General features: G+C 52.0%; 1 protein-coding gene across 1 annotated transcript; it reads left to right on the top strand.

Moving 5' to 3' along the window:
• Positions 1-1,854: 1,854 nt before the first annotated feature.
• Cyth2 (cytohesin 2) lies at positions 1,855-14,019 on the top strand. The gene is made up of 12 exons (XM_004672276.3): positions 1,855-1,998; positions 2,974-3,121; positions 3,216-3,282; positions 6,558-6,676; positions 7,326-7,406; positions 10,375-10,487; positions 10,590-10,738; positions 11,137-11,248; positions 13,200-13,276; positions 13,363-13,434; positions 13,516-13,670; positions 13,756-14,019. Exons 1-12 carry the CDS (start codon positions 1,980-1,982, stop codon positions 13,841-13,843), a joined length of 1,200 nt encoding a protein of 399 aa, XP_004672333.1. The 5' UTR covers positions 1,855-1,979; the 3' UTR covers positions 13,844-14,019.
• The last annotated feature ends 5,559 nt before the right edge of the window (positions 14,020-19,578 follow it).

Here is a 19,578-nt window from a genome sequence, read left to right as displayed (position 1 = left end):
TTCCTGGGCCTTAGGGCCAGCAAGGGGGTAATGCGTTTGTGACCAAGGGCCAGTGTCCCTACATTTCTGCTCCAGCTCAGGGTCTGGGGATGGAAGTGATATATGTGATCTTCAAGTATCTTCCCACTGTGAGATTTTAGGAAAGCCCTGACCCCAGATTAAAGGCCTGCAAGCTCTGGTGGATGTGTTTGTGTTTCTGGGACACAGGTACTGGGGCTTGGACTTTGTCCATGCTGCAGCCACCTAAGTGCCCAGCAGGATGGCAGCCAGCCTCAGGGGAACTACCAGGAAGAGCCAATATTCCCACCTATGTCCCCAATTAATGGCCAGTGCTGCCACCGGCATCAGCTGCCCAAGTGTGCATCCATCAGGCCCTCTTCTAGTTCCAGTTTCTTTATCCTTCAGAATCCCCAGGTAATAACCGGATGGAATTAATTAGCTGGCCACACTCTGAGCTCTGGGTCTGGGGCAGGCTGTGGGGGGCAACAGGGTGGGGAAAGATGTTGAGGTGAAGGGGCCCAGGCCTAGTACAGTTGGGAATGATAAAGTGGGGGCTGAAGTGACACAGTTCAGTCTCCACTAGGGAAGGGCAAGACCCAGGCATCTCATAGAGGTCAGAGAGGGGATCAGGAGGCTCCATGTCTAATCCAAAGGCTTAACCAGGTCCTGGCCCTGAATCTGTCTCCACCTTTGAAGCCCAGGAATGGCAAATAAGGACAAGCTCCGGAAGCCACTTTAGCCCCATCATGAGGCTGTGCTTTTACAGGATGCTAGGGTCCCAGCCAGAAAGCAGAGGACTCTCGGTGGAGGAAGTTAAAGAGTGGCAAGAGTGACAGAGTACAGGGTTGGGTGGGGGAGGACCTGAAGTGCAGGGAGCGGGAGAGACACTGAGGGAGCGGGAGAGACACTGAGGGAGCGGGAGAGACACTGAGGGAGCGGTGAGCACAGGGGGGGAGGCTGAGGGGAGAGGGGTCTAAGGAGAGTGCTTGGGGAAGGTAGGAGTTTTAGGAGAAGCCCGTGCTTTCTACTGTTTCATTCTCCATGACAGTACCAAACACCACATTTGGAAGAATCCTCTATTGAACTCTGGGGGGATTGAAGAAGAGGGGAGGTCATAGAATGTAAAGAAAAGGGTCTCAGCCGGGAGTGGTGGTGCACGCTTTTAATCCTAGCACTCGGGAGGCAGAGGTAGGAGGATCGTCGTCAGTTCGAGGCCATCCTGAGACTACATAGTGAATTCCAGGTTCGCCTTGCCTACAGCAAGACCCTACCTCGAAAACCAAAAAAGAAAGAAAGAAAGAAATCAAAAAAAAAAAAAAAAGAAGAAGAAAGAAAAAGGGTCTGGAGATAGCACGCGGCTCCCGGTTGCTCGGCAACCACTGCGGTCAAAAGCCGGCATGTGGGGCTACGATCAGCCACAACCGAGGCGGAGAGCCCGCCCTTGGCAACAAGACTAACAAAGTGCTGTCCCCTAGCAACGCATTCCTAGAGGCGGGGCTCTTCTGACCTAGTCCAGAGAGCTGAGACCTTGCGCAGGCGCAGTGTTCTGTGGTCCGCTTAGCCCCACCTCCTGGTCACTGCCTCTCATTGGAGGGCAAGGATGCCAAGGGTTTTTCCTTTGTTTGGGAGGCGGGACCTGATACCCTTCTCTCATTTCTATTGGTGAGAAAAGCTGTCTATTTTCAGCTGCAGCAGCTTCTTGTGTGTCTATTGGTCTTGGAAACAAGGCGGTGACGCTAGAGGCGGGGCTAGCAAGGGTTCCCGCCGTGAATTGGACAGTGTCGCGGCGAGGGGCGGACCCTACGGCCGGGCGGTTGGGCCGTGCAGGGAGAGTCTTTTCGGCGCTGCGGACGGGCGCTGAGGAGGCGGCGGTGGCTCCCGGGGCGTTTGAGCGGGCTCACTCGAGCCCGCGGGCCGACGCGGACTCAGGCCCGGCCGGCGGGACCGCCCCGGACTCCCCGCGGGCTTTCTTAGCCGCCATGGAGGACGGTGTCTACGGTAGGCCGGGATGGACGGACAGACGGGCAACCGGATGGACGGACCGAGCACAGGTCCCTTGGGTGGGCGATAGCGCCTTTGTGCGCGTGGGACAGGCTTCTGGAGCGGCCGAGACCTGGCGTCCCGGGCCATTGTTTGGGCTGAGCCCGCTTCCGGCGGCGGCGGCGGGCGGGGCGGGAAGGGGAGGGCTCAGCGCGTCTGCACTGAACACCCCGATCCAGGCTCTGGGGCCTCCTTCCAGTACACCCGGATCCAGACACAAATGTCCCCTTCCAAGTGATGCACCTTGGTCCAGGCTCCCAGGTTGCTTTCCAAATGATGCACCCTGATCCAGGCTCAGGGGTCCCCTTCCAAATAATGCACCCTAGTCTAGGCCGTGATAGAGGCAGGAACCCAGGACTGGTCCTCTTCCAAGTTATGTACCCATGATCCAGACTCCCAGCTCCTCCCCACGGTGAAGACAGGAACCCAGGGCACTTGTCCCCTTCAATTAATGCACCCTTGATCTAGGCTCCCAGCTCCCCACCATGATGGAGAAAGGAGCCTAAGTGCATCCTGATCTAGGCTCCCAGGTACACCCACCGTGGTGGAGTCCGCAGCCCAGAGCTCATCTTCCTTTCCAAGTAATGGGCTCAGTTCATCCCGAGTCTGGGTCCAGCCCCATGCCCTCTGCCCCATGACATCTGGACACAGCTTTTCCCCCTCTAGACCCACAAAACTGATTTCTAAACCCTAACTCCAAAACTGGAGAGATGGCTTAGTGGTTAAGGGTACTTGCTTGCAAAGCCTAACAGGCCTGGGTTCAAATCTCCAGTACACACATAAAGCTGTATGTCCAAAGTGACAGGTGCATCTGGAGTTCATTTACAATGGCAGGAGGCCCTGACACACCCATTCTGTGTATCCCTCTCTCTCTCTCTCTGTGTGTATCCAAATAAGTAATACAATATTTTAAATCCTGATTCTGGCCCTCAGAGCCCCCGGACCTGACTCCGGAGGAGCGTATGGAGCTGGAGAATATCCGGCGGCGCAAGCAGGAGCTGCTGGTAGAGATTCAGCGCCTGCGGGAGGAGCTCAGTGAAGCCATGAGCGAGGTGGAGGGTCTGGAGGCAAATGAGGGCAGGTGAGGGCTATAGAAAGCATAGGGCAGGGGCAGGGCGGTGCATGTCTAGATATTGACCCTCAGCCCCCACCTACCCTGCTCTCTGCCCTTACAGTAAGACCTTACAGCGGAACCGGAAGATGGCCATGGGCAGGAAGAAATTCAATATGGACCCCAAGAAGGTGAGCAAGGCTGATGTCCAGGTGGGGCTCTGGACCACGTTTCTTCTAGGTGACAGGCTGCTGATCCCTGCCTATCTGTTCTGAGTACATCAGCCAAGTAGATGCCTTGAGCCCTTATGGATAGTCCAACCTGGTGTTGGACAGTGTCAGAGGTCAAGAAAAGTTAGACTCCACCTTGTCCTCAGGGAGCCCTACATACAGATGCCACAATCCAGAGCAAGATGAGGCAGTCACAGATGGGTCTTCATGGCAAAGCAAGACCCAATGAGGGAGCTCATATTCATAGCCCTTGACAGACAGCTGTTGGCTGTTTCTTATTTTCTTCTTACCTAAAGCAGAGGTGCTGTGTTCAGTCATTCATTAAACCTGTTCCTCGAGACTTGTCAACCCTTTTAGCAGTGTCTAGCTGTCATACACTACCTTAGCAGGTAAATGTTGCTTGGAGTTTATATATTACCCCTACCATATTCTGCTATAAACAGTGCTGCAGGGCCGGAGGGCTTGATGGTTAAGGCACTTGCCTGCAAAGCCAAGTTTGATTCCCCATGACCCATGTAAGCCAGATGCACAAGATGGCACATGCATCTAGAATTTGTTTGCAGTGGCTTGAGCCCCTGGCATGCCTATTCTGTCTGTCTCAAAATTAAAAAAAAAAAAAAAAGGTGGAGCAGAGTGGTGTGTGTGTGGGGGGGGGAATTTTCAAAAACATTTCCATGAACCAGTAGGATTCCCTTATTGGCCAAGTTAAAATTACAGCCCCTGGCCAGGTATTGTGGTGCCCTTAATCTCAGCACTCGAGAGACAGAGGTAGGAAGATCACTGTGAGTTTGAGGGCACCCTGAGACTACACAGTGAATTCCAGGTCAGCCTGGGGTAGAGTGAAACCCTATGTTGGGAGGGGGAAAAAATTACAGCCTCTTGGAAGGCTTTTAATTTTGATGCCTCTGATACGGATAATGCAAGACCCAGGATCTGATGGTGGCAGTAAGGACCAGTACATCTAATCAGCAGCACTTTGATTTCTGTATCATAACACATTGTCACTCTACTGCACTGTTGCACATTAGATTGTCACAAATAAAATACTAATTCAAGCAAGGGTTGTGATTTTTCAAGTGAACAAATAGATTCAAAGACACAGATTTGGGAGGAGATGTAGCTCTGACACACTGAGACTTCTTTTTTAAAATCGTTTAAAAATATATTTTTAAAATTTATTTTATTATTTATTTATTTGAAAGTGACAGAGAAAGAGGTAGAGAGAGAGAATGGGCATGCCAGGGCCTCCAGCCACTGCAAACGAACTCCAGATGCATGCACCCCCTTGTGCATCTGGCTAACATGGGTCCTGGGGAATTGAGTCTTGAACCTGGGTCCTTAGGCTTCATAGTCAAGTGTTTAACCACTAAGCCATCTCTCCTTAAAGTATATTTTTAAAACTATTTTTTAATGGAGACAGGGAGAAATAGGCACATAGAGAATGGGCATGCCAAGGCCTCCAGCCACTGGAGACTTAACTCCAAATGCATGTGCCTTGTACATCTGACTTACATGGGTACTGGGGAATCAGACCTGGGTCCTTAGGTTTTGCAGGCAAGTGTCTTAATTACTAAACCATCTCTACAGTCCCTAATTTTTTTTTTTTTTTTGGTTTTTTGAGGTAGGGTCTCACTCTGGCTCAGGCTGACCTGGAATTCACTATGTAGTCTCAGGGTGGCCTTGAACTCTCGGCGATCCTCCTACCTCTGCCTCCCGAGTGCTGGGATTAAAGGCATGCGCCACCACGCCCGGCCCTAATTTTTTTTTAAATTTTTTTATGAGAGAGAATTGGCACATCAGGGCCTCCAGCCACAGCAATCAAACTCCAGACACGTCCGCCACCTTGTGCACATGTGTGACCTTGTGTGCTTGTGTCATCTTGTGTGTCTGGCTTACTTGGGACCCAGAGAGTCGAACATGGGTACTTAGGTTTGCAGGCAAGCACCTTAACTGCTAAGCCAGCTCTCCAGCCCTTAATTTTTTAAAGTATTTTATTTATTTATTTATTTTTGTGCTTTCTGAGGTAGGGTCTCACTCTAGCCCAGACTAACCCAGAATTCGGTATATAGTCTCAGGGTGGCCTCGAACTCTCGGCGGTCCTCCTACCTCTGCCTCCCAAGTGCTGGGATTAAAGGTGTGCACCACCACACCCAGCTTAATATTTTATTTATTCATTTGACAGAAAGAGGGAGAGAGAGAATGGCACTCCAGGGCCTCCATCCACTGCAAACAAACTCCAGACACGTGCGCCTCCTTGTGCATCTGGCTAAAGTGGTCCTTGGGGAATCAAACCTGCAGCCCTTAATTTTTTAAAGAATTTTTTTTTAATGTATTTGAGAGAGAGAATGGGTGCACAAGAGCCTCTAGCCATTGCAAACGAACTCCTGATGTATGTGCTGCCTTATGCATCTGGCTTTACATGGATACTGGTAAATTGAGTCCTTAGGCTTTGCAGGCAAGGACCTTAACCACTGAACCATCTCACCAGCCCATGCTGAGGCTTCTTCATGAGAGAAAGCATAGCAAGTATCTCCAAAACTAGGCTTGACAATCCATGTGGTAATGGGAAATAAATTTGGTTTCTAGGCTTTGCCTTTTTCCAACCCGTATCTCACCTCATCCTGTAAAATTAGTCTGCTAGTCCTATCCATGTAGGCAGCCACCATGCTGATTTCTGCCCTGGTTTCCTTTGCTGTTATGGTATAACGTGCATTAAAAATAAAATAAAATAAAATAAAATAGGGTTGGAGAAATTGGCTTAGTGGTTAAAGCACTTGCCTGTGAGGCCTAAGGACTCGTGTTTGAATTTCTAGGTCCCACATAAGCCAGACTCACAGTGATGGAAGCACACAGTGTCGCCCATGTGCACAAGGGGGCTCATATGTCTGGAGTTCGTTTGCAGCAGCTGAAGGCCCTGACACGCCCATTCTCTCTGTTTTTCTCTCCCTCTCCCTCCCTCCCTCCCTCCTTCCCTCCCTCCCTCTCTCCCTCTCTCTCTCTCTCTCTCTCTCTTCCCCTCTCTCCCTCCCCCCCCCCCTTTTTCTCTCTCTCTCTCAAAAATAAACCTGTCCCTTGACAAACCCTGTTCTGGAGCTGAACAGGCCATATTACAGGGGCTATGAGGCAAGAGGATCCTGTTTAGTCAAGTGGGGTAGCTTGCATGCTCAGGTCTGTGGGGAGGCAGGTGAGCAGTGGCCTCTGCCCTGGGCACAGAGATCTGACCCCTTCCCCTCCAGGGAATCCAGTTCTTGGTGGAGCATGAACTTCTACAGAATACACCAGAGGAGATTGCCCGTTTCCTGTACAAGGGCGAGGGACTGAACAAGACAGCCATTGGGGACTACCTTGGGGAGAGGTGAGCTGCCCACCTGCCCAGGGCCTGCTGGGTCCAACCTCTGCTTCACACACCCAGGTGCCATCCTCACTAGCTGCTCCCAAGGTGGAGCCTTCTCGCCTTTCCCCTAGCCCAAGCTGGGCCATGAGCAGATGGACTGGCTTGCTCCTGGCGATCCTAAGAGCTTGTGGCTGGATGGGGACCTCAGGATAGGAGGTGAGGTCCTCATCCACTTTGTCCCCTATCGCTGGCCTTGTGTCCACAGCTGGTTATTGTGGGAAGTATGGGGACCGTGGGCTCCTGTGGCTGTTGGAGTTGTGGGACTACCGGGAGGTCTAGGGCCATAAGCCTGAGCTGCAGGTGTTTGGGGACTGAGGACGTGTGGGTGCATGGGAACCACTTGTCCTGTGGATTCTGGGTCACGTCTGAACATCTGAGCGTGGAGAACAGCTGAGAGAGGCGACAACAAGTGTCTGTGGAGTTGCTGTGCTGTGCCTCTTCATAGCATCCTTCTCCAGGGCCAGGCTAGTGACAGGCCAGGTGGAAGGCTCACCCACCTTGGGAGCAGCCCTGTGTGTGAGAGATGGTACAGCTGCCCTGCCTCCTGTCAGTCCTCCCTGTATTACTCCAGCCCATGTCACTACTCCCCTTGTGACTGTCCTTTCCCCAGGGAGGAGTTGAACCTGGCTGTGCTCCATGCTTTTGTGGATCTGCATGAGTTCACCGACCTTAATCTGGTACAGGCCCTCAGGTGAGCATGGGACTAAACATACCTGTCAAGTCTTAGCTGTGAGGAACCCAATCAGAAACATGCAAAAACCAAGCAGTGACCAGGCATGGTAGCACACACCTTTAATCCCAGCACTCGGGAGGCAGAGTAGGATTACTGAGTTCAAGGCCAGCCTGAGATGACAAAGTGAATTCCGGGGTCAGTCTAGGCTAGAACAAGCCCTTACCTTAAAAAAAAAGGGGGGGGGGCTGGAGAGATGGCTTAGCAGTTAAGCACTTGCCTGTCAAGCCTAAGGACCCCAGTTTGAGGCTTGATTCCCCAGGACCCACTTAAGCCAGATGCACAAGGTGGCACATGCATCTGGAGTTCGTTTGCTGTGGCTGGAGGATCTAATGTGCCCATTCTTTCTCGGCCTGGCCTCTTTCTCTCTGTCCCTCTCAAAAAACAAAACAAATAAACATGTATATATGTAATTACAATGATTGTAATGGGGAGGTAATATGATGGAGAATGGAATTTCAAATGGGAAAGTTTGGGGGTGGGGAGGGAGGGAATTACCATGGGATATATTTTATAATCATGGAAAATGTTAATAAAAATTTAAAGTAGGGCTGGAGAGATGGCTTAGCAGTTAAGCGCTTGCCTGTGAAGCCTAAGGACCCCGGTTCGAGGCTCGGTTCCCCAGGTCCCACGTTAGCCAGATGCACAAGGGGGCGCACGCGTCTGGAGTTCGTTTGCAGAGGCTGGAAGCCCTGGCGCGCCCATTCTCTCTCTCTCCCTCTATCTGTCTTTCTCTCTGTGTCTGTCTCTCTCAAATAAATAAATAAATAAAAATTTAAAAAAATTAAAATAAATAAATTAAATAAATAAAATATAAATAAATAAGTTACTCCCCCCCAAAAAAACAAATAAACAAGCGCCCCCCCCCCCCCCAAAATAAGCAGTGCTTAGGAGCTGACTGCCTCCTGTAAGGCAAGTCCAGGGTAGGGTCTTACTCAGGTATGACTGACTGGATCCAGGTGCACATGGAGTCAGAAACTTAAAACCAAAAAAAAAAAAAGAAAGAAAGAAAGAAAGGAAACCTAGCTGGACGTGGTGGTGCACGCCTTTAATCCCAGCACTCTGTAGGCAGGGGTAGGAGGATTGCCATGAGTTCAAGGCTACCCTGCGATTACATAGTGAATTCCAGGTCAGCCTGGGCCACCTTGAAAAACCAAAAAAAGAAAGAAACTCAACTTTTAGCTTTCTTGGTTTCTTAGGCCAGACGTGGTAGCAACATGCCTTCTTATCCCAACACTTGAGAGGCAGAGGTAGAAGGATTGCTATGAGTTTGAGGCCACCCTGAGACTACATAGTGAATGCCAGGTCAGCCTGGGCTAGAGTAAAACTCTACCTCAAAAAACAAACAAAAGGGCTGGAGAGATGGCTTAGTGGTTAAGCGCTTGCCTGTGAAGCCTAAGGACCCGGGGTTCAAGGCTCGATTCTCCAGGACCCACATTAGCCAGATGCCCAAGGGGGCGCACGCGTCTGGAGTTCCGTTTGCAGTGGCTGGAGGCCCTGGCACGCCCATTCTCTCTCACTCTCTCTCTCTCTCTCTCCTCCTCTTCTCTGTCACTCTCAAATAAATAAATATAAATAAACAAAAAAAAATTTTAAAAACAAACAAACAAATACAAAAAACAAAACCAGTTTCCTCAGTTTCTTCTTGCTGTCTGTAGACCATGCCCACAAAAGCCCTGGCAACCACTGGTCCTATTTAACAAACTTAGGAGAGCCTATTTCTAGGTAGACCCACCACAAGTCCATAACCAAAGCTCCTTGGTCATACCAGCTCACATGGCCACACTTGAACTAGTGTGTATTTTAAAGACAGACAGAATGGGTACACCAGGACCTCTAGCTGCTGCAAACTCCAGATGCATGTGCCACCTTGTGCATCTATCTTATGTGGGTACTGGGTTCTTTGGCTTTACAGGCAAGCACCTTAACTGCTAAGCCATCTCTCCAGCCTTCTGTTATTTAAAAAATATATATATTTATTTGCAAAAAGCCAGGCGTGGTGGTATATGCCTTTAATCTCAGCACTTGGGAGGCAAAGGTAGGAGGATCGCTGTGAGTTTGAGACCACCCTGGGAATATATAGTGGATTCCAGGTCAGCCTGAGCTAAAGTGAGACCCGGCCTTGGAAAAAAAATTTAAAAATCACTATATAGTCTCAGGGTGGCCTTGAATACATAGTGATCCTCCTACCTCTGCTTCCTGAGTGCTGGGATTAAAGCATGCACCACCATGCCCGGCTCCCCATGGCCAGGTTTTTTGTGGGTTTTTTTTTTTTTTTTTTTTTTTTTTTTTAAGATAGGTTCTCTAGCCCAGGCTGACCTGGAGTCCACTATGTATTCTCAGGGTGGCCTTGAACTCGTGGTGCTCCTCCTACCTCTGCTTCCCAAGTGCTGGGATTAAAGCCACATGCCACCATGCCCACTGCTCAGTTTTATTTACCTATTTATTTATTTTTATTTATTTGAGAGAGAGAAAGAGAATGCACCAGGGCCTCCAGCCATTGCAAATGAACTCCAGGCTCATGTACCCTCTTGTGCATCTTTGCAGGCAAATGCCTTAACTGCTAAACCCATCTCTCCAGCCCAGCCAGTTCTTTTATTTATTTTCAAGGTCGGGTCTCTCTGTAGCTTAGGCTGACCTGGAACTCACTATGTAGTCTCAGGCTGGCCTTGAACTCTTGGTGACGCTCTTACCTCTGCCTCCTAAGTGCTGGGATTAAAGGTGTGCGTCACCACGCCTGGCTCCAGCAAGTTCTTAAAAGACTGAAAAGCAGGGACTGGAGAGATGGCTTAGCAGTTAAAGGTGCTTACTTGCAAAGCCTGCTGGCTTGGGTTCAATTCCCAGTATCCACATAAAGATGGTGCATGCATCTGGCGTAAGATTGAAGAGGGGATTCTACCCTGACACCCACACCTGCTCCCCAAACCAGGCAGTTTCTATGGAGCTTTCGCCTGCCTGGAGAGGCCCAGAAAATTGACCGGATGATGGAGGCCTTTGCCCAGCGATACTGCCTGTGTAACCCTGGGGTCTTCCAGTCTACAGGTGGGCTGGGCTGGGGCCTAAGGGAGCAGGGGTGAGGAGCCTGGGGAGGTGGGCTTGGACCACATGCCTGTTGACCAGCGTCTGTGCTACTCTTCCCTGCAGACACCTGCTATGTCCTGTCCTTTGCTGTGATCATGCTGAATACCAGCCTTCACAACCCCAATGTCAGGGACAAACCAGGCCTGGAGCGCTTTGTGGCCATGAACCGGGGCATCAACGAAGGCGGGGACCTGCCTGAGGATTTGTTGAGGGTTGGCCACTGTTCCCAGCTCTACCCACCTTCCTCCCTCACCACCTTGTCCCCCCAGGTCTCCCAGTGCCTGAGCTGCCATGGCTAACTGTGGCAGTGTTGCTGTGGCACCTGGCTTGTGTCTTTTCCCAGCTCTGGCCCTCAGTTCTCAGCCTGCGCCGTTATTCAGGCTCAGCCATGTCTTGCCCCTCCTTCGTTTCTGAGAACTTAGCAGGCTTTCCCACCACCCTCCCTGCATCTCTTCCTATGACCCCTTCCACTTTGTCCTCTGCTGCTGTTCCCCCCGGCTTATGCCACCCCTCTTCCATGGTGGGTGACCTGTCTGTGGTCTCCTTGCCCTGAGAAACCCAGGGAGGGTCCTGGGGCCCTAGAGTTGCTGACCAGTCCTTCGTCCCTCAGAACCTCTACGACAGCATTCGAAATGAGCCCTTCAAGATTCCTGAGGACGATGGGAATGATCTCACCCATACCTTCTTCAACCCGGACCGCGAGGGCTGGCTTCTGAAGCTGGGTACGTCCCCTCCTGAGCCTACTGGCCGGCTACCTCTCTGTAGGTGCCATTAGTGGTCTGGGTTAGGACTCAGCTTGTTTACGGACCTGCTGCTGTATGACTGGCAAGGGACTGGCATTTCCCTGAACCTCAGTTTCCACATCTGAAAAAGGACTGAAAACAAAAGCAGAAATTGTGTGTGAGGGGCCCATAGAAAGCACTTCCTATCCCATCCCCCACGTGTGCCTGGAACCCTTTTCCCGGCTACAATGGACAAGAGAAGCAAACAGCTCAGCCTGCATGGCTGAGAAAGTTCCCTCAGATGCCTGCACATTAAATAGGAAACAGCAGGCGTGGTAGCGCCTTTAATCCCAGCACTCAGGAGGCAGAGGCAGGAGGATCTCAGTTTGAGGGCAGCTTGAGACTGCATAGCCCAGGTCAGTCTGGGCTGGAGTGAGACCCTACCTCAACCAACCAAAAAAAAAAGAAAAAACAGCCGAGGGGCCTTCAGCACTGCTTCTAGGGCCCAAGACAGACAGGGTCAGTGTTGAGCAGGCTTCCCCCCCCCCAGACTTGGCCTCATTAGTCAGCTGTGCTGGGGTGTCCCCATAGCCTCCTCTCCCCAGAGTACTAGGCCAAGTAGAGCCAACACAAATGTGGACATCTGTCCCAGAGGCCGGTGGAGAGCTTCAGGTCTGGCTGGAGAGGTGACAACCAGACAGTTTAGCTCCCACCTAATGGGGACAGTCCTTGTTGAAATATAACTGGCCAGCTCCAGACAGCAGGCCCAGAGAGAGGGTGCTCTTGTGACCAGCAGAATCCTCAGCCATGGCTGGGTGGGTCACTGGGCAGGCACTAACTATGCCATCAGTCAGTTACAGCTACCAGGGTCTTGTTTAAGTGAGGACGAGGTGGCTGCCTGCTTTGACCTGCGGGAATAGTGGAGAAGTGGCCTAGCTCTTGGGACAGGAATGAGAGAGGGCACAGGTCAGGGAGTTAGTGTCCTTGGCGTCCCTCCACATATGAGGCCCTGCCATCCATAGCCTCCTCAGAATGCAGTGCCCTGCTCATGTGAACATGCATCTCACACCCTGGTCCTGGCCTGCTGAAGTTCAGGTTCCCCAGCTAGTGAGCCTCAGAGAGGACCACAAAGGCCCAAAGCTGCTTGGGGGACATAACCAGGGAGGGTGTTCCCCTTTTGTGCACAGAGGTAGGGGAAGGGACTGCATATGTTCAGTATCACTAGCATGGCAGGTGGAAGCCATCACTACTGTCAGTGGCTCGTCCTGAGCCCTCAAAGCCGGAGCCAGTCATCTTGTTGGAGGACAGAATGCCCTGAGGTCACACCACCCCTCTGTGCGGGAGCTGACACGAGCCCACAGCCCCCCTGAGCAGGGTGGAGAGTCCCGGGGGAGGCTTGTTCACCAGGGAGGGCAGGAGCTGAGCCGAAGCCTGGGGGCTGCTGGCCGCACAGTGGGCTGGGAGAACTCCTCCCATGTGGATGTAACTGGTTTTCTTCCTCTCTCTCCCTCCCCTCCGCTTGTTCTCTTGCTGTGTTTGTGGCCCGCCCCTGCTCTTTCCTCCCCTGCCTCCCTAATTCTGTTGTTGCGGCTTTCTGGGGCACCCCATCCTTCCGCCTTCCCTTCTGCACCTGGTCCCGCCTGCTTTCTCGCTGTCTGCCCCAGGAGGTAGGTACCTGGTGTCCTTGCCCCCCACACCAGACAGGGGAGGGGCTGCCCTGGCCTTGGCCCATGGGGGTGGGACTCGGGCCATGGCTGGTAGAACAGTCCAGAACCTGGGGCCCGAGTTGGGGGGACACACTCCTGGGGCCCCAGCAGCCTATCCCTGCCTGCCTGTCTTCCCTCACTGCCTCTGTCCTAGGCCTGACAGCCCCGCCTTTCCTGCTCTGCTCCGCCCCCCCAGCGGCCCCACCCCCCGCTGAGCCCGGCCCCTCCCGCCCCTTCCCTTGCAGGGGGCCGGGTGAAGACCTGGAAGCGGCGCTGGTTCATCCTGACCGACAACTGCCTCTACTACTTTGAATATACCACGGTGAGGGCACAGGGAGCCTGGGGGGCTGGGCCCAGGCTCCAGGGGAGGTGTGGAGCGGAGCCTGAGCTCTGCCTACCCCCATCCAGGACAAGGAACCCCGAGGGATCATCCCCCTGGAAAACCTGAGCATCCGCGAGGTGGATGACCCCCGAAAGCCGGTGAGAGCGCTTGCGGAGCCCATCGGACTTCAGCTGCCTCTTGTGGCCCAACTTCCCTGACCATCCCTCTCTGTGTCCCAGAACTGCTTTGAGCTTTACATCCCCAACAACAAGGGACAGCTCATCAAAGCCTGCAAAACCGAGGCTGATGGTCGAGTAGTGGAGGGGAACCACATGGTGTACCGCATCTCAGCGCCCACACAGGAGGAGAAGGACGAGTGGATCAAGTCCATCCAGTGAGCCTCCGTGGGGCCGGGGCTTAGGGAGGAGGGCTGGGCCTAGGCTGGGGTTCCGTGGCCCTCACAGGACCCCCTTCCACAGGGCTGCCGTGAGTGTGGACCCTTTTTATGAGATGCTGGCTGCAAGGAAGAAGCGGATCTCTGTGAAGAAGAAGCAGGAACAACCCTGACCCCCATCCCCAATGCCATTATTTATTTTGGGAGCTGCCCCGCCTGGGTGGCCGGACCCCTGGGCCCTGGGGCTATGGATCCTGGTTCCCCATTTGGAAAGTCACCACCTCCAGCTCCTGTCTCCTTATTTGTAATTGACATGCTGTTGTAATCTTACTAATTATTTCACCCCTGGCGCCTGCACACCCTCATTTTTTGGGTAGGAGGGCTGAGATACTGGGTCCCATCCACTGGACATTGGGGCCCCTGAGCAGCACAGTGTGGGTCACCTCAGCCCCAGGGCAGTTAAGTGGAGGGTGAGGTTTGAGGTGTGAGTTAGTGTTGGGTTAGGCTTGGCTGGTCTCTGGACCCAGTTCAGGCGATCTTTCTGGGTGCGCTCCGACCTCATCAGCCTGGCCCAGCCTGGCTCTTGTGTAGACTAGAGCTGGAGAGCACCTCACTCAGGAAGGTGGGATATGGGGGAGGCCAACCATGTCCGGGGTGCTGCATCAGAAGCTTTAGAGAAGGCCTGAGCCTGCACAGGTGGCACTGTGGGTGGCTGAGTTGCATGGGATGAACTTGGAGGTGACCAGGTGGTGCTGTCATCTGGCGCCATGGAACCAGACTTCAACACCTGGTTCAGCCCCCTTCCTGTGTGTGTGACGCCTCTCCTGGGGATGAGACAACCCGAGAGCAAAGGCTTTGGGTGCTTTGTAGGAAGGTGCAGTGCAGCTCCCAAGCCCACCTTTGGAACTGAAGTTTTGGGGATTTTTGGGCCCCCCCCCCCCAGACCTTATCCCTAGCCCAGGCTGCTTTCAAATTTCCAATCCTAGCCGGGTGTGGGTTGCACACCTTTAATCCCGGCAGTTGGGAGGCAGAAGTAGGATCACCATGAGTTAAAGGCCAGCCTGAGACTACATAGTGAATTCCAGGTCAGCCTGGGCTAGAGTGAGACCCTACCTTGAAAAAACGAGAATAACAACAAAAAAATTCCAATCCTGCTTCAACCCCATCATGCTGGCATTATGTGTGTATCCAGGCCCCAGGGGGATGCGGGGGTTTGCTGGGGGCTGAAGGTTTTCCCAGCTGAGCTGTGCTGGAGGTGTGAATTGCTCAGGCATCCCAACTCTGCTCTTAGCCACGTGCACCCGGGAGGACAGAGCACCCTCTGCTGCTCTGGTGGAAGCAACACTCGTGCCTGCAAGTGGACAACTACAGTTCCTAGTAGGCTGTGGCACCTGTGGCAGTACCAGGCTAGTTGGTTCCTAGAATTGTAGCGGGTTTTTTGTTTGTTTTGTGTGTGTGTATGGTTTTTCGAGGTGGGGTCTCACTCTAGCTCAGGCTGACCTGGAATTCACTATGTAGTCTCAGGGTGGCCTCAGACTCATGGCGATCCTCCTACCTCTGCTGGGATTACAGGCATGTGCCTACCACACCCGGCTTATTTGTATTTTTTTCGAGGTAGGGCCTCACTGTATCCCAGGCTGCCATTGAATTTACTGTGATCCTCCCACCTCTGCGTCCCTAGTGCTGGGATTAAAGATGTGTGCTTCCATGCCTAATGACTTAAGAGTTTTTTGGTGTAAATTGGGGAAAAGGCCCAGCAATTTGTGTGAAATACCAAATAAGAACGGCATTTCCAACATCACCCAAACATCCACTGGTGACCAGACGCTCCTGGAAAATGACTCAGTACCAGAGACTGCCACCGCCATGCTGTTTGCCTGCCCAAACTGAACCTAGGGTTTGCCACGAGGGAACTGCGGCAGTAGGTGTGGTAGCACCCGTGTGGGAAGTGGCTGGCAGTACCAGTTGTTCTTGGACCTTGGCGACTTTGCGGTGTAGCCGGATGAGTGTGTGAAGTTGTCAGGACGATCTGAGCGGGAGAGGAGCGCACTCTGGCTGTAGGGTAGTTGCAACATGACTGGAGGAGCTACCAGGAGTGTCAGCTACAGGAAGCCTGTTCCCAAAATTCCTAAGTCCAAGTCCATCTCAGAATGGGACCTTACTTGGAAAAATGGTTATTGCAAATACTGCTTTAGACGAATTAGTGTGGGCCCCAATCCAACTCGACAGCTGTCCTTACAAAAAGGAATTATCCCCCTGAACTTCCCTCCTCTCCCCCAGGCAGGTCCTCACTGTAGCCCAGGCTGTCCTGGAATTCACTATGTAGTCTCAGGGTGGCCCTGAACTCAGTGATCCTCCTATCTCTGCCTCCTGAGTGCTGGGATTAAAGACATGCGTCATCATGCACTACGGAAATTTTGCCAGGTGTGGTAGCTCACACCTTGTAATAGCACTTGAAAGATTGACACAGGGGGACTTCTGTGAGCTCCATGCTAGCTACAGCTACAGAGTAGAACTCTGCAAAAGAAAAAGAAAAACAAAGGCTGGAGACATGGCTTAATGGCTAAGGCACTTACCTGAGAAGCCTAAGGACCCAGGTTTGATTTCCCAGTACCCACACCAGATGCACAGGGTGGCACATGCGCCTGCAGTTCATTTGTACTGGCTGGAGGCCCTGGTGTGCCCATTCTCTAATATAAAAATAAGTTATTTAAAAAAACAAGCTATCAGATGCACAAGGGCACACATGCATCTAGATTTCATTTGCGGTGGCTGGAGGCCCTGGCACACCCATTTCTCCCCTCCCTCTCTCCCCCTGCCTATTTCTGTATCTCTCAAATAAAAGTATTTTTTTAATTATTTATTTATTTATTTGAGAGTGACAGACACAGAGAGAAAGACATAGAGGGAGAGAGAGAGAATGGGCGCGCCAGGGCTTCCAGCCTCTGCAAACGAACTCCAGACACGTGCGCCCCCTTGTGCATCTGGCTAACGTGGGACCTGGGGAACCGAGCCTCGAACTGGGGTCCTTAGGCATCACAGGCAAGCGCTTAACCACTACGCCATCTCTCCAGCCCAATAAAAGTATTTTTTAAATGTGAAAAAAAAAAAAAAAACAAGCTGGGCGTGGGAGCACATGCCTTTAATCCCAGCACTCGGGAGGCAGAGGTAGGAGGATTGCTGTGAGTTTGAGGCCACCCTGAGACTCCATAGTGCGTTCCAGGTCAGTCTGAGCTAGAGTGAGACCCTACCTCGAAAAAAAAAAAAAAAAAAGCACGCTGGGCTGGGGGAGGGTTAGGGGAGATAGCTCAGCTGGGAAAGGCACCTAGCAGTCTGACTTTGACTCCCCAGGACCCACGTACAAGCTGTATGTGTAGTGCCTGAGTTGTCGTCCCAGTGCGCCTGAGGCGATGGGAGGCAGAGCCAAGTGAAGCTGGAGGCTCAAGGGCCTGCTAGACTGGGGCACACAAAGCAACGTGGCAAAGCCAAAATAATGACCAGGGAGACTCTCAAGCAAGACATAGGGAATGGATGAATACCCCAAGTTTGCCCAATAAATCATCATCCACTCATGGGGATAATCCCAGCACACAGGTGGCAGAGGTAGGCGGTTCGCTGTCAGTTTGAGGCCACCCTGAGACAGTGAATTCCAGGTCAACCTGGACTAGAGTGAGACTGTACCTCAGGAGGGGGGGGGGGGAAGAGAGGGCTGAGGAGATGGCACAGTGGTTAAAGTATTTACTTGCAAAACCTTATGTCCTGGGTTCAATTCTCTAGCACCCATGTAAAAAGCCAGATGCATAGATTAGCACATGCATCTGAAGTACATATGCAATAACAGACTCTGGTGTGTCCATTCATTGTCTCATGATATTGATATATATGTACTTTTTTTTTTTTTTTTTCGAGGTAGGGTTTCACTCTAGTCCAGGCTGACCTGGAATTCACTATGTAGTCTCAGGGTGGCTCTGAACTCACAGCAGTCCTACGTCTGCCTCCCAAGTGCTGGGATTAAAGTTGTGTGCCATCACATCCAGTTTAAAATGCTCTTAAGGACTGGAGAGATGGCCTAGCAGTTAAGGCATTTGCCTGCAAAGCCAAAGGATCCTGGTTAGACTCTCCAAGACCCACATTTAGCCAGATGCACAAGGGGGTGCATGTGTCTGGAGTTTGCAGTGGCTGAAGGTCCTGGTTCGCCCATTTTCCATCTCTGTTCCTCTTTCTCTCAAAATAAATAAGTAAAATATATTTTAAGAAAATAAAATGCTCTTAAAACAAAGGGCTTAGTTGTTAGGGCACTTGCTCATGAAGCCTAAGGACTCTCCAGGTCCCACATAAGCCACACTCACGTTGACACAGGTCGCACATGCGCACAAGGTGGTACGTGGTTTAAAGTTCCACTACAGTGGACGGAGGCCTTGGTATGCCAGTTCTCTCTGGCTCTGGCTGTCACTTGCTTTAAAAAAAAAAAAAAAAAAAAAGCCAGCCTGTTGGACTTGCCTCAAAACAACAAAAATAGAGAGAGGCTGGAAAGATGGCTCAGAAATTAAGTGTGCTTCCTATGAAAGCTTGAGACTGCCTTGAGTTCTTGAGTTAAAAATCTCCAGATCCCATATAAACAGCTGGAAGTGGCCATGCATGCCTGTGTGGCATAGACCTGTAATCCCAGCATTTGGGAGGCTTAAGGCAGGAGGAACAGAAGTTCAAGGCCAACCCTGGACCACATGAAATCCTGTCTCCCTACCCTCAAAAAATCCCAAGTGGGGTACGCGTAATAGTTTACACCTTTAATCCCAGCACTTGGGGGTGGCAGAGGTAGGCTAGGGTGTGGTGTGACCCTACCTTGAAAAACCCAAGTTAGGAAATTTGAATAAGAGGGTGCTATGTGGAGATGAAGGCAGAGCATGTACAAGCCAAGGAATACTATGGGTCACCAGAAGCCAGGCTGGCAAAGCCATGGGAGGAATTCTCCCTCAGCCCTCCCTGGCATTGTTCTTAAGACTTCTAGCCTCCAGACCTGTGATGTTGTAAGTTTCTGTGATTGAAGACACTGAATATAGGATGCTTTGTTATGGAAGCCCTGGTAGATAACAAACCGCTACGTCCTCAGACTCAGGGATCAGACCCCAACTCTCCTTCCTCAGACCTAGGGGTCCTGAGTGCAGCCCTCCTCCCTCAGGCAGGACATCAGGGTTCTGGCCTTCCCTTGGGTACACCCTCTTCCCCCCACCCCCAAGGCCCTGCCTGGGGCATGCCTGTTGTAGATCAAGAAGCATTTCCCAGACAATGATCACATGGTGGAGGCAAGACTATCACCCTAGGATTTTCCCATGATCCTTATGCCTTTATCACGTTAATTCATGAGTCAGAGTAGTCATCCCGCTGTAATCCACCCCTTCTGCCTTCCAAACTCCCTCCCTCCGTGTGCCAATGAGTCTGGTCCCGAGGTCAGAGGGCACAGGAGGACTAGAGACTCAGCCCACCCGCAGACAAGCTGCTGAGAAGGCGGGAACAGGAAAAGGGGAGTGAAGGTAGACACAAATCAGGCAGAAGGCATAATGGAGGCTCGCTGAGGGACAGGATGACACACAGGGAAGAAGGAAGTGGAGACAAGAGAGTCCAGACAAAGCACCCAGAGTCACACAGCCGGGCGTGGTGGCGCACGCCTTTAATCCCAGCACTCGGGAGGCTGAGGTAGGATCACCTTGAGTTCAAGGCCAGTCTGAGTTACAGAATAAGTTCCAGATCAGCCTGGGCGAGAGTAAGACCCTGCCTTGCTTCAAAAGAAAGAGAGGGCGTGTACGTCATTGAGATACAGAGGGATCACTGCCAGGAAGAAAGGAGGTAAAGACCAATGGAGGAGAGGGACAGGGTCAGAGTAGGGCATGTGCACAGAGATAGCATTTGC

The sequence above is a fragment of the Jaculus jaculus genome, chromosome 14 (assembly GCF_020740685.1).
Source record: "Jaculus jaculus isolate mJacJac1 chromosome 14, mJacJac1.mat.Y.cur, whole genome shotgun sequence".
Classification (NCBI taxonomy): domain Eukaryota; kingdom Metazoa; phylum Chordata; class Mammalia; order Rodentia; family Dipodidae; genus Jaculus; species Jaculus jaculus.
Note: the sequence above shows the minus strand (reverse complement) of the source record. Positions and strands in the feature narration are given on the sequence as shown.